The sequence below is a fragment of the Macrosteles quadrilineatus genome, unplaced genomic scaffold (assembly GCF_028750875.1).
Source record: "Macrosteles quadrilineatus isolate MER2022 unplaced genomic scaffold, UCM_ALF_1.0 Scaffold_1__1_contigs__length_201487025, whole genome shotgun sequence".
Lineage (NCBI taxonomy): Eukaryota > Metazoa > Arthropoda > Insecta > Hemiptera > Cicadellidae > Macrosteles > Macrosteles quadrilineatus.
Genome location: NW_026542594.1, coordinates 103,128,826 through 103,144,171, shown reverse-complemented (window position 1 = coordinate 103,144,171; position 15,346 = coordinate 103,128,826). Strand labels below are relative to the sequence as shown.

Genomic DNA, 15,346 nt, shown 5'->3' with positions numbered 1-15,346 from the left:
TTAAACTCATTTTTGCGCTTATCTTTGAGCCTATTTAAATTTATAAAGGGATTCTGCACACCTACAGGAAAATAGCTTTCTAACGGTATGAGTAGATTTTCCCTATGAGGCACATGAGCTGAGAAAAAAGGTTTTAAAGAAACATGCTTGCCTATTAATATATAGATAGATAGATATAAGTGAAAATCCAATCAGGCGAATTGAAATTCCCTTAGTCTGCAGGTTTGATGCGGGAGGGGTGTTTTTATTAGCAGTTACAATTAACAACTATGAAAATAAATAGAACATATAAATAAACCAACTTCATTAGAAATATGTACATTTTAACATCTAATGGCTACACACTGGCTATATACAGGTGGATGGAATTGGAAAATACTAAAATATTACAGTATACAAAAATACTAGGTATGATTAATTAATTAATGAGAAGGAAGTAATCACTAGACAAATTTGTGGAAATGAAAAAAAAAACATGCATAGTGTATTTAATTCTATTGGACTATGAAGTGAAGACTATGCTAACAATATAAGGCAACACAGGAAAACAAGTTCTTTATTGGAGTAGGTATGCCTAGAGAATATTCATGTGTCAGTTACAAAATTACAATTAATCAATTCATATTTGTGTAACAATGATAATTCATGATTTTGTATAATTATAATTGAGAATTCATTTACAGTATAGTATGTTCTAAAGCATTTCATCCATCCATTTGTTTATATTCTTCATTCATTGAGGGTTTCCATTGGTACATGAGCCATCAAACATTGGTAATGAATTTACAGATGGATTGCTTTATGTCTGTATTTCAATCCTGTTTCTGTGAGTTGTGAGCAGTTCTGCATCTCTTATTTATACCTAATTTATTCTACACTTTGTGATTGTGTTAATAAACTGACAAACATGCAAGTCCACATTTAACAACTATTTGATTGCAAACAGGAAGTCACCAAGAAAGAACTACGGTATTCAATTATTTAAAGCAACCCAAAATTAAAATTAATCAGCACCCAATTGTATATTAACAGACCAATTTCCTTTAATCTTTCCTTTTAAAATTTTAAAATTGTTCCTTGAAACAACCGATAACTACAGTGACTTAACTAAGTGTTTACCTGTTCCTGAAGTGAATAGGAAAGAACTTACTATCACTTTGACTTAATTAACCTCGTGGTTTAGAATTAACAAGCTGATTGTGGAAGAGATACCAACTTGAGGTTGTACCGAACTAGAAGTTGGAACCTTCAGTTTAACAGAGGACTTCACTATTAGACCATGGCGGGCCAGGCTGAGATGATCGTCATGCAGCCCATGGCAATGCAGTTGGTCTCAGAAAACTTGACGCGGATTGCAACTTCCAATCTGACGCTGGATATGCTACAGAGGGAAATCGTGAATTTGACAAACGATGTTAATGACATGTTTTTGGTGATCTGCGCCATTATAACCTCATGTGAGTATTACAATAACGTTTTTTCTGTAACATCCCTTTTTCAGCCGTTCTACTAAACAGATTTTTACGATTGAAACGTAATTTTAAAGCTTATGATCTATCATAGAGACGAATCATAACTGAAAAAAGATCATTTCCTTTTGATTTATTTCTAAATAGGTTAAATGCCTTTTTTACGTCATCAATCCTATAGTCGTTTCCTAAAGATGACTACAGTTTTGAGAGTTGCAGCCCCATTGTCATATCATATGTGATTATTTGTTGTTAAAACACAAGTTGTCACAGATCCACTCACATACACACATACACACAGTTTTACACAACACATTCAATTTCTAGCCTAAACAAACTACATTTTGTTTATAATATGACCAGTACACTCATATTATATCGGTCCGCGCGAAGTAGAGAACTATATGTGGAACTGTTATAACTTGTATTTTATCAACAATTAATGAAGTGATTTGACAATGGGGCTGCAAGCCTCAAAACTAATAGTCATCTTTAGAAAACCACTAGGATTGATGGCGTGAAAAAGGTATTCAACCTATTTATTTATATTCTACTGTAGTAATAATATGATGTTTTTGGTGGAGCGATGCTGAATCTTATGCAAACAAACCATCAACACTTTATCAGTTGCTTGTCCAATAATAAGATACCGGTATGTACTAAATTATTTTATAACAATAACTCAGGACCTATCATCTATGTGTATTTAAATTTATATATCAAATTTAATCCTGATAATAAAAACTCATGGATAAAAAGTGACAATTTTTACTCTTTTACAGTCATGCAAGTTGGTTTTGCCAGTCTTGAAGCAGGCTGTATCAACTCCAAAAATGTAACAAATATCATTTTAAAAAATGTATTGGACACATGTAAGTATACCATACTGTCTCGAGAACATAACAATTGAATAAAGTGTAATGATGATTTTCAGGATTTAAAAATAAATTTAACTGAACATGATGGATTTTTTTTATTTTTTAGTTTTTAGAGCATTGAAACGGATTTAGTTTAATTCTAGTAATAAAATACAGTTATTTTGTCCATTACATTATAATTCAAATAGACAGCCAGCAAGTCAGGGACAAGGTTGGAAAATCAAACTAGGAGTCAAGAATGGTTTATATCTGAACACTTTCATACAAGCTTAGGAAAAAGGTTACCAGGATTTTTAAGGTTCAGGGTTCAGGATTCATTGTTGTTGGTTTGCAGTGACAAACTTGATTCCCAGCAGTAGTGTCACTCTGGGCTGTGAATAGGAACGTTAATTGCGATACCTTCCAATACTTGGTATCAATACCATATCGCAACTGCAGTATCGATACCACAGGAATATTACAACAAAACTATCAATATACTGTAAGGATCAAATAAGTACTGTACCTATAGTATCAAATAGATAAGTTCTAAGCCAAGCATTGATTAAAGTGTTATTACTTATTCTTATTCAATAACATTTCATGAAGTTCATAGATCTTTGACCTTGTAGGGTTTGTAAGACACTCTTTAAATTGTACCTACACGTAAGTTTAACCTTTATCCATCTTCAAATTATGCCTTTGAATATCTTAAAGTTAATTACCTTTTCCTACAGTTACCTAACAATGTACATGTTCTCTCACTGATTTGAGAAAGCAAAGTGGCCAATTCGCTCATCAGTGAGACAATGTTAAAATTGTCTCACTCTAATTACTTTGTCTCACTCCAGATTTGCAACGTGAAGGCACGAAATAGTGAGCGCGTAGCATGCAGGCAACGTCGTATGCGCGCGAAATACGTTGGCAGCACTGGCTGTAAATCAGCTGGTCAGCTGTTGTACTGTTGTATTTGTCACTTCACATTAAATGTTATATTAAAAGTACACTTCTGTGTAAAAATAGGTTATGTTTCTTCACAAATTTATTTGTTTTATGGTAACTGTAGGAAAAGTATAATGTGCAACTCGAGTTCAAAGTACAATTGCCTCACTCGAGAAACCATTCCTCACTCGCCTACGGCTCGTGAGTAAGGATTTCTCTCGAGTGAGTCAATTGCTCACTTTTCTCACTAGTTGCACAAATAACTATTGTCATGAAATCAAGCTCTTTTCCAGGCTAGGCTTCAACACTTATAAATAAATGACTGATGGAAAAATAATAACACAGCTTTTAATGCAAGATTAAATCCACGTTTATTTTATAAGAATTTGATTGTTTTTTAGTGCTTAGGAAGAGCGAGGTAATTAACTTATTTCAAATGAAACAGGCGATGCGGAAGGATCTATCAATGATGGTGATTGATCTAAGCTCCAACTAAATAGTACAAATTAAAGCATGTTTTAATTAAAAAGCCTTAACTTTTTTAACAAACAAACTTTTAAAGATATCTGTTTCCTATTGGGTTCTAAAGAAAAAGTACATTTTAGAGAAAATATTACTAAAGTCGGGACCACGAAAGTTTGCAGTTGAGGGTGGAGCCTATTTACCACGTGACTTTGAAGGAGCCAATGAGGACAGTGCGGTGTTGCCAAATCTAATAATACCATCTGATTTGAAAATATTGTTTAGTATTTTAATTAGTGTCAACGGGTGATATGGCAACGTCGAAACTAGGCTTGTCTTGTGATTGGCTGTCGCCAACGGCAAACTTTTGTGGTCTCGATTAGGTACTTTTTTGAGCAGGGCGAAGCGAAGCTCTTTGGGATCAACTTCTTTGCAAACTTTCTAACACTTTAACTCAATAATGGCTGAACATATTTTAGCCAAACTTTACCAGGTTGTTTTGACAAATGTTTAGAAGGTTTAGACCAAACTAATTAAATTTTTGATAATGCCTAGATATAATTTAAAAGTAACTCAAAGTTTTTAAATTTTAACATTGGCCTTATGGGTTGCCATGATGGTTACAAAATAACGAATTAATTTTAAACAAACCAAAGAATCATAGCATATGTAAAAATTAAGCCACGACCTAAACAAAGTACAAAGGAAAAAATCCAGATGATGACCACTGATCAAATAATACAGAGAAAAGTCTTAAGTTTACATTTACGTTGCAATTTGGACACGCCACTGATTGAATAGGTACAGTATTTTACAGATTTGATTTATGTAGCTAAATAAAGCTTAAATAACAAATACAATTTATTTCATGTTATTGGGAATTAAAACTACATGTATCACTACATAAATGACTAATGACACATCTACACTACTAATCTACATTGACTAATCTACATTTCAACTACTACAGTTTGAAATAACAAGTATTCTTAAATCAATATTTTTATCTTAATAGACCATTATGAACATGCTTTCATATTATAATTGACAATAGGTACACAGAATAGACTTCCCATATAATATGAAAGTTTGAAGCCAAGAAAATAGATGAAGTTCAGGACCATCTCACCAGAGTTTACTAGTGTATTGAGTTGAATATCCTACTAATATTATAAATGAGAAAGTTTGGATGTATAGATGTATGGATGTGTGGATGTATGTTTGTGACAAGTGAACGCGAAAAATACTGGTCGGATTGGGCTGAAATTTGGCATGATGATAGCTCACATTCCCGATTAACATATAGGCATATTCTTATTTCAAAAATCCTTTCGGGCTCCGCCCCAGTGGCTCTGGAGTTTCCCATGTTAACCTTATGAGAAATGGAATTATTGAATCTTAACAGCTGTTTCAATTAAACAAGTTGGTTCTGTTCTATGATGTTCAATAGCATTAAAGTTACAAGGATTACCAACAGGGTGCAGCACTTATATTTCTTTTACATTTATGACAACAGCTAATTTGCAACCAAAAGGTGAGTGAGCGTAGCGAACGAACTTAAACCTGGAGGCGATTTAGCGTAGCGAACGAGCTAACCTGAAGGCAAGTGAGCGCAGCGAACGAGCTCCAACCCAAAGGTGAGTGAGCGTAGCGAACGAGCTCCAACCTAAAGGTGAGTGAGCGTAGCGAACAAACTTCAACCAGGGCGTGATTGAGCCATGCGAACGAGATAATCTTGAAAATTAAGAAGTTAAACGGGGCAAAGCCCGCGGGTTACAGCTAGTTAATTATAATGCAGTATCATAGCAAACAGCTGATTGATTTATAACTTAACACAGAATATTGTCATTAGTTGGTGACCACTACAACAGATTGCACCAGGTTTTTTGCATTTCAAATTTTTATATTACATGGGAAATTATTATTTACTTTAAACAGTGCAACTACTTTTGATATTGTGAAATTTAAACCCTATTTAATACTTGTTGTTTCATGTGGGAACGTAAGCTGATCCAATAAAGCATATTGTTAAATTATTAGATTAATATTTATGTGACAACAAAAATTTTAATGTTTATTTTGGCTATTATATCAACAAAACACGGTCTATGCGTTCTATATACTTCTTAACCTATTTTAAAATTTGAAATATTTTTGATGATATCATCGTGTTGGCAAACCACTTTGTTACATTGATTGTGTTGTTTTGGCAATGACTTGGGCAAATTATTGTCCAAGTAAGTAAGGATAAAGTATTTTTTTGCGTTTTCGTTTTCGTTTTACAAGATAATACCTAACTAGTTGTTTCCAGTTAATAATATTAACTACATTTCAATGTCTTTTTAATAATTTAAATACAATTTTATCTTGTCACTACATAATAAATCAAAAGTCAATACTCAATAGGCTACTGTTTTAACTAGGTGGCGTTCACAGAGGCATCCACAAAATTGAGCGGAGTCATCAAGGGTTCATATTATATTGTTTTTGTCATACTGCAGTAAAAACAGAAGTTTTTAATGCTTGCGTTGCGGGTCTAAAGTAGCATTTTTACTCTTTAGGGAGTAAAAATCGTTTTTATCCTCTATGGCGTAAAAATCAGCTGTTGTCAACTCAGTAAATTTCTATTGTAAACTATTGCATGTATCGAAAATATGTATCAATTCGTGCTTAGTAATCATTTTAACCTACAGTCTACAGTCTCTTCCCATAGCATTTTAGCATTGCAGATACATTAATCCATTCCCACACTCAACACTGCTCACCTATACTACTTCCTTCACCACCCCCTACGTTGTGGACCTGTTTCCCTCTCTTCCCATAGGTGACAACTATTTGTGCAATTCTCTCAAAGCAGGCAAGACTTTAAAAAGTTTCATCTGCTAATCCTATGGATCAAATGCAGGTATTTCTGCCTGAATTGTAAAATCAGGCCAAGATTGAGAAAATGCTGATTGGTTTATGTTCAAGGTCGGGTTCAACCAAAACAGTGGGTTCACCAGATGACATTAGCAAGCAAACACAGGAAAGATACCATACAAATGATATAGCATATATCATTTACCTAATTCATACAGAACTTTATCAAAATCAAATTTTACATATAAGCTGAAAGAGACTTTGAGCCAGAAAAGTATAATTTAGATTAAGGAACCCAGATTATAAATTGACCATGTACCAGCTTGCAGCTTGGGAATTACTTTTGTAATTATTGTATTTAGATTCAGGCGTTATGTACAATAAAGCTTTGTCTTTGTCTATTGTCTATATGAATGTAATGTCCAAATCTTTACTTATGAAACTTATTGTTATAGATGTTGATAGTTCTGAGACAAATTGATAAGTTAAAATTGATGAAATAGTTGTATTATATCTATAAACGTTATTTTTATTTATTGCTTTATTACAAACTATGAAACCTGGAGCCTATTTCATAATAAAGTTCAAACTAATATTATTAGTAAATCAGCTGATCACCCAATGCAAAACTTATGGAAATTACAAGTTACAAGTTGTAACTTGTAACTTGTAGTTTATTATGAAATGGGCCCCAGATCGGCTCAACTGATGGCTATCACTGCTATGAAAGCAATCCTAGTTATAATGATACTGCATACTTTCTTTCGATACCGATACTGCAAATTTTCTTTCGAAACCAATAAAGTATCACTTGATTCAAAACCGATACCACTTGTATCGAGATAACAGTACCGATACCTACTAGTATCAATAGTATCGCAACGTCCCTAGTTGCGAATGTTTAAATTGGAAGTTTAGGTCTTAACTGGTAGAAGGCATATTCTTGTATTTTGGGGAAACTTTAATGACAACCTCACCTTTTCAATAATAACCATAAACAACATAAATTTGATCATCACAGCTCCATAAATGGAGTTGTGGATTGCATGTTTATGGTTTGAATACAATTACAATTTTTAGCGAATTTCCCATATAGGGGATAAGCTATTACTACAGGTGGCACGGTAAGACCTAGGCCCGGGACCGATTTACTTTTTCATTTTGATGTCTCCAGAGGCCAAAAACACCATTCGTTCAAATTTTTATATATGTAAATAGGGTGATCAACTCAAGGAGGCCACCATTGGGATATCGGAAACGGTGAGAAAACTTTAAATAGAGGGACATTCCTTTATTTTTTGTAGTAACTAATTAATAAATGGCGGCCAACTTTGAAATTTCTTATAGGACACCCTACATTTAATCATGTTTTCGGATAGAACATGTAATTTAAAAACTTTTTTATTCGTGACATTTTTTTCGATAAAGCTACTCGTTTAGGAGTTATAGCCTATAAAAAAATGACTTGCGCTGTACATTTTGCATTATGTAGCTCCTAAACGAGTAGGTTTAGAGCAAAAATGCAAAAAGAGTAAATAAGTCTTAAAATTGCATCTTAATTCCAAAAAGACCATAAAATACAATGGTTCCACTTTTCAAGTTTGCTGCTATTTTGGAAAATGGTCACCATTTTTTAAATAATAGAATCAATATTTTTACATATTTTATGGTTTTTTGTAATGTGGATGCAATTTTAAGACTTATTTACTCGTCACACTTTCGCTATAAACCAAGGCCCCACTAGAAAAAACAGGCCATGCTGCAGGATCCATGACGTCACACTAGTGGATTGATTTCATTGATAAATTCATTGCCATCACCATTCCCATATGTTTTAGGTAAATAAACAAGCTGGCTGTTATTAAGATTTTAATGGTAAGAGTTTAGTACAATCCACCACTGTGACGTAGTTTTGCGCTACCCGCGCTGCAGCATGGCCTGTTTTTTCTAGTGGGGCCTTGTATAAACCTACCGTATATTTGTTATGTATGTATAGTAGGTATTTATTTACTCTATTTGTCTATGACATAACACATCCATATGACAATCAAAATAATTTCATCAACACTAGTTTTTCAATTTTTTTCTTTATAATATCGATTTGCTTTATGAAGAAAACAAGGTTTGCTGCCAGAGGAATATTTTTATCAAATAGGTCAAATAGGCCAACCAGTCTACTCGATTTTATGAGTTTTCATAAAAATAAATTCTACCTGAGAATGTTTAAAAATGAAAATTTTATGTTTAAGTTATCTGTGCTATCTTCTACTGGTTGGTGGGATACAGTTTGGCCTACACGGATGGAAACCCCTTCTTTGGATACTCAGGTAAAACATATAATATTTACATTTTGTTGGATCTATCTCCAGATTTAGTATTTAAGGATTGATTTCTGATTAAACATTATTTAAAAACTAATGTCAATTGTCAAGTATGGATTGAATACACAAATGTTTATGCTGGGAAAAAGACTATATATTTTCCCGATTTTTTCTATTAGCTATATAACTTAACTGTTTTCCTACAACTTCAATCATCTACGTACAATATTTCACACTTTTGTTAAGGTATATCTGTTGGAGGATGTTTATCCATCACAAAAACGTATTCAACTTTCTTAAAAATACTGGTGGTTTAAATTTCAAAGGGAAGGTCTTAGCTACTATTGCTTGAGCTGCATAGTTTAACTTTTTTTTTATTTGCACTGACTTTTTTGTTACATTGTGTATAGGCTATAAGTTTTTACTGAGATGAGGTACAAAATGTATTATTATTGGATAAAAAGGTATCCAATCTACCGTACTCAAAATTAACGAATAAATTTACACTAGTGTACATGTTGCTCGAATTCGAGCAATTGCAAAGGATTACAGGAGTTATTTAAAAAAACTAATAACAGTCATATTTACAATGAGTTTAAAAGAATCAACTCAAAGATTACCGGTAACTCAGACCATGTTTATCTTTGTTATTGATAAACCTAAAGCATTCCAGTCGGTTTTCTCCTTCTCAAAATGCCTCGCTGTACAGGCAACACAGGTCATTGATAGAGGGCCAATTGAGAACGAAAAGTCTTTTTGGGATAGTGTTAGGGCGCATTTGTAGCCCCCATTTGTAATAGTTGAGATTGCCCAGGGTCAGGTGCTGACTGTGATGAGTTAAGCCTATTACCACAGAAAACATACTACTATGTTATGTTTTCTGTGCTATTACGCGCCACTGTTATGTAGCTGCGGTCGTTATCACAATTAGGCCTCCTGTCTATGTTTCGTTGTCGTCGCGTCGGAGGCATAAAACAAAGAAAAAACAAGAAATAAACAAATTATAGCTAAGGTAAACGCACCAGTAGCTGACAGTATAAGAAACTATACACACATAATAATCCGTGGTTTTGAATAAATAGGAACTAAAGAGATATTATAGAATTTTATGTGATTCTAAATTTAGTGTAGTTTTCAAATTTGTCATACAAAAAGGGTTTTTTATATATATTTTATAACATTTTTAAACTTATTTCAACCTTTGTACGCGTTCCAGTGGCTGACAGTGAAAAAAGTGCTTGTACCAGTAGCTGACTGTCAGTTGTCCCAGTAGCTGACACTGGAACTATAAATGTACTATATACTATATAGCTGCTAAACCTAAGGGTTTTATAATTTATAAGACAAATAAAATCTAACTTAATAATTAAATTATAAAATCATGTAAAACGTTATTAAGAAAATTTATTTTACATATTTAAAAAAAAAATATTTACATAAAAAAAATATATATATTTTTAAAAAATTAAAATTTTTTAAGATAATTTGGCTTATTAATTAAAAAATTAAAATGTTTGAAATAGCATGCAAATTTTGATGGGTAAAACCAATTTAATATTGTGCAAGTAGCAAATATCCCCTGTCAGCTAGTGGAACTTGTATGGCTTTTGTGTACCAAAGCCTGACATTGATATAATTTTAAATCCAAAACCCCTAACACCCCAATTTTATCATGAAATTGTCAACAAAGGTATAATTGATAAAAATAATTAGCCTAATCATTAATACTATTTAAGAAATTTAGCGAAATGACAAAAAACCAAACTTATCTTCTTAACAATTTCATTAATGGAATCGACTAAATGTGATGTGCACAGACAGGGTCGCTTTCAAACCACCACCATTTAGCGAGTATGGGCAAAATTTCACTGATTTGTTTGTAAACAAATCAAGAATAAACATGTTCTTCTAACAATGCAATCATGTGTACATATTTTTAAGAGACCACATTATAATGTAAAGAAACTCAAACTGTCAGCTTCTGGAGCACTGTCAGCTACTGGTGCATTTACTACACAAAACAACGATAAACGCACAAATTTAAGGTACAACCATGCTAACACGATCCGTCATAGCGACACAAAACAACGATAAATACACAAATTTAAGAAACAACCATACTAACACGATCCGTCTTGGAGGTTATGTTTACACAATATCAAATAGTAAATAAATGTACTCAATGCGCTTCATTGAATTGAAAAATAAATGACAGCAATTAAATTATACAGCGGATCAAAATGTAAACAATTATGTTCTCCATAAGGATAACGTGGGAACATTCAAAGCCACTGGGGCAGAGCCCAAGGGACGTTTTAAAAAATGTAAGGCCAAGTTTGCAAATCTACGCGACACGCTCTTTTCAATGTGACGTCAATGGATAAAATCGGTTAAGAAATGGTGGAGGAGTTCAACCGACAAAGTTTCATGTCGCGTATTAATTATATAGATTAATCAAAATTTGACCACACAACACACAGTGTTTCTAGTCGTTGGTCAGCAACAAATACAGTACCAGTCTCTCGCCAACAAAATAAAGAAATGGAAAAATGTTGTTCTTCCTGTACTAATAGAGAAGGTTAAAAGTATGATATACAAACAAACAACTAAGACTTAAGATTTTAGTGTATTATAATTAGCATAGTAGAGTCGAATGAAATAAATCACAGTAGCCAGCTTAAAATAAACAAATGTTTATTATTTTATCAAAAAGAACCTAAAATTATGAGAGAATTTAGGTCCTATTAATAGGTACCTACCAAAGGATTTTGCATGTACAGTTTTTTATATATTTTATACTACATAAATTTAACTTATGATAAATATTGATTGAAAAATCATTTTGATGCTATTTAGGTTCATCAACATATTTAAATCCTCTTATCCTCAGAGCCTTAAATTATATTGTGCATATCAACCTTTTGTTTGACTCACATTCTCGTAGTAACCATACTAATTACTGTACTTCTTCCAACCTTGGGTGGTCTGAAATACCTCCTATTAGCTCTGCTACCATGTTGTTGGGGTGATATGATAACAGTAGGTAAAAGAAGATAATAATTAATTATACTGTTGTATTGGGGCCAATTACCACATAAAACAGCACAACCATATTCACTATCTCCAATTTATATTTCACCCACACAAATGATAAACAGATGATAATGTGAGCTCAAATTCCACTCGGTATTAAAAAGTATGTCAAAAGTAAAGTTTGGACTCGGGATGGGCGAAAGTATGAACACCCCCTAATAACTTTTCAAACTCTACACACCTCTATATGGTAAAAAAGTGCACTTTTACTTTCTCCCCCTATACCATAGTATATGGAGAAAGTATTAATTAGTTTTCGTCAAATTTTCGAGTTTGAGTGGATATATCCAAAAAGTGTTTTTTGAAGTGATGTCTGTGTATGTTTGTGTGTGTGTGTGTGTATGAGGGTGTGTCTGTCTGTACGTGTGGATATGTACAGAGCTACAGACCACCCCTGTGGTCCGATTTTGATGAAATTTGGTACGAAGTACTAATCCATGGTATCTCCAGGAGTTTTTTTCCTTTTTTATCATAGAAAAAAAATAACGGAAAATCAGATTTTTGAAATAAGCCCGTTTTGATTAAAATTATTAGGTTTGTTATTGTCCTTATAAACAAAATAGTGCAACCCCCCATCGCTGTAAAAATTACAATTCAAAAGTTATTGCAGCTTTTGTTATTTTACCAGTTGCCCTGCCCTACCCCTTAACCACAATAAAGGTTGTTGACAAGCTAATGAGAGAAAGTATGCGTCAGATTTCTGATACCGTTTATTTTGTTGGTATTCCAATTTTGTCTTTAAACCAAAAATGGGTTTTTTTGGGGGCAACTCAAATATTTTGAACGTAAAGCTCCATCAAGTGACACCTTATTTTGCAGGCCATTAGGTAAAAAGGATATCCGGGAAAACTAGAGGTCTCTATCTCAACTCAGTACAAAATGGCGGCAGTTTTTAGTTTTCATGCGAGTTACTCTAACTCTAAGTTACTCCTACTCATTTATCATTAATGAGCGGCCGCTGCCCCAAATGCTTCAATTTGGGGTTCCCAGGGGAAATTGTGATACCAACTAAAAAGTACACTGTTTTTCTTATCAAGGGATAGTAAGCTTTCCTGGTACAACCTGATAAAATGTAAATATTGGATATTAATGTGGGATCTCTTGAGATGATGAAAACTAAAAACTGAAAACTGCCGCCATTTTGTATTGGGTTGAGAAAGTGATCTCTAGTTTATTCTGATTCTAATTAAAACTAATGGCCTTCAAAATGAGGTATCACTTGATGGGGTGAACATTTAAAAAAATTGAGCTACCTACAAAATATCCCACAATGGAGTACCGGGCAAAATTGTCATACAAACCAAAAAGTAGTTTTTAGTTTCTTGTTACAGAATTGTAGTTTTTCCTGTTACAACCCATAAAAACGTTATAGGGGATAATGGTGTAATATTTTTAAGATTACGTGCTCGTACAGCGCAGCCTTCTTGGAACGCCCGTCCGTCTGTCTGTCTACCAGCTTTGTACTTCAATTAACTAGCGGAACTGGATTTGGGCTTTCTCATGATTTACGAACGACCGTATAAGCCTTGATAACCCCAGCACCAAAATCGTAGTTTGATGCAGTTGTACGCTTGATGTTCAAGGCCGCTTGTGTGAGTCAATAATACGTGTCGTATTGTTCAACCATAGACTAACCAACACAAGGGAATGTGTTTTATCTATGGTTCAACATTCTTTTACATTCTTCTAGCTTTGGAGGTGGTGGTGTTAAAACTACCTTTTATGGGGTCTTGATAACAAGTTCACTAAGTAGGCTATGATGGAGTTGTGGAGACCGCTTGAATACTATTCAGCGAGGATTCACAAATTCAGTTTTTCAGTAATTCACCTTAATTCACAAACCACAAAACTGAACAACAAATATATTTTGTACTAACTTGGACTTTGAACTTTGTAAAGAAGCTGGTAATTCCTAATGACCCATGGACCCATTTTGGTGGACCCCTGGTTCACCGACCCCTTGTCCACCCTCCTACAGGTATTTGGGGTTGGGATATTCGGACTTCAAAATATGTACTGTAGGACATAGGTACCCCAAGAGAGCTGCGCTGTACGAGCACGCGCTGAAACAGCACGACACTATTTTTACATGGGTCTCTCAGGCCAAAAAAAAATGGCAGCCATTCTGTAATGGGGTTTGAGATAGAGACCTCCAGTTTATGCTGCTATTCTTTTAGGCTAATGACATTTAAAATGAGGTGTCACTTTGATAGGGCTTTACATTTAAAATCTTTGAGATTACCCAAAATAACCCATTTTGGGGTTTCAGATGAAATTGGGATACTGTACCATCAAAAAAGTGCACTTTTATGCCATATAAAGGTGTGTGGAGTTTGATTTTCCGGATGAAACCCATTAAAAAGTTAATAGTGGGTGTCCATACTTTTTTGCCCAACTCTGTATATTGCTGTCAATAAGTGAGTAAATTTAAATTTAAATGGTTTAGGTATAAAAATACTCAGCAAGGAGTGAATATAAACTATTTTCAGGCTGGGCAGGGGCCTCGGTGTCTTCCTACAGCTTCTGGGTGTTTGAGTTTGTCTTTGCCTCCACAGCCTCTACAATCCTTTCTGGCGCTGTGGCCGAGAGGTGTTCCTTTGTCACTTACATGGCCTACAGTTCTATCATCTCAGGTACGCGTCTGACAAACAATGTCCTAGGTAAAATTATAGTTTAACTTGTTTCTGTACTGTGAATAAACCGTATACCAGAGTTCCAGCGATCCAAACTGGCTAATCTGGACGTTCAGCTGATTCGGACTACCTGTTCAGAAAAAATGTATACTGTATTTTAAATAAAAACTAAGCTTCGTTTTCTGAAAACCTAATTAGAGTTCCAGCAGACCGGGAAACTGGGAAAACCATGAATTACACACTAATTTTGATCACTGGTAAAAGACGAACGTGACGATGGTAGATTTTATTATGGTGTATTATCGTGATTGCTGAAGGAATATATATTTATTTTTATGAAATTGTACTGCATTTCTGGCTGAAATAAACACTGATCTAAAAGCTGATCTACTTTGGTGCAGTAATAAATATAACTTATAATTTGATGGTTTCAGGGTTTGTTTACCCAGTTGCCTCACACTGGGCATGGGGTGAAGGAGGGTGGCTCAAGACCCTTAACTTCCTAGACTTTGCTGGCTGTGGAGTTGTCCACTCGCTAGGTGGGGTTTGTGCCTTTATAGCAGCAGTGTTCCTTGGGCCTAGGATTGGAAGATTTAAGGACGGCAAAGTTGTAGACAAGCCAGGCCATTCCATGTCGGTAAGTTTTCAGTAAAATAATAGTAATTAATAGAATTAGTCAGAAAATTAATATTTAAGAGAAAAATTTTGAT

The 15,346-nt window shown here is 34.0% G+C and overlaps 1 protein-coding gene across 1 annotated transcript in view; it reads left to right on the top strand.

The window, feature by feature from the left end:
* Positions 1–1,267: 1,267 nt before the first annotated feature.
* LOC129001541 (putative ammonium transporter 1) overlaps positions 1,268–15,346 on the top strand; it is a 49,032-nt gene continuing 34,953 nt past the window's right edge. The window contains exons 1-5 of the mRNA XM_054428907.1: positions 1,268–1,457; positions 2,252–2,341; positions 8,839–8,916; positions 14,493–14,636; positions 15,071–15,273. Of these exons, the coding sequence (XP_054284882.1) occupies positions 1,280–1,457; positions 2,252–2,341; positions 8,839–8,916; positions 14,493–14,636; positions 15,071–15,273 (693 nt within the window). The 5' untranslated portion in view covers positions 1,268–1,279. The remainder of the gene's footprint in view (positions 1,458–2,251; positions 2,342–8,838; positions 8,917–14,492; positions 14,637–15,070; positions 15,274–15,346) is intronic.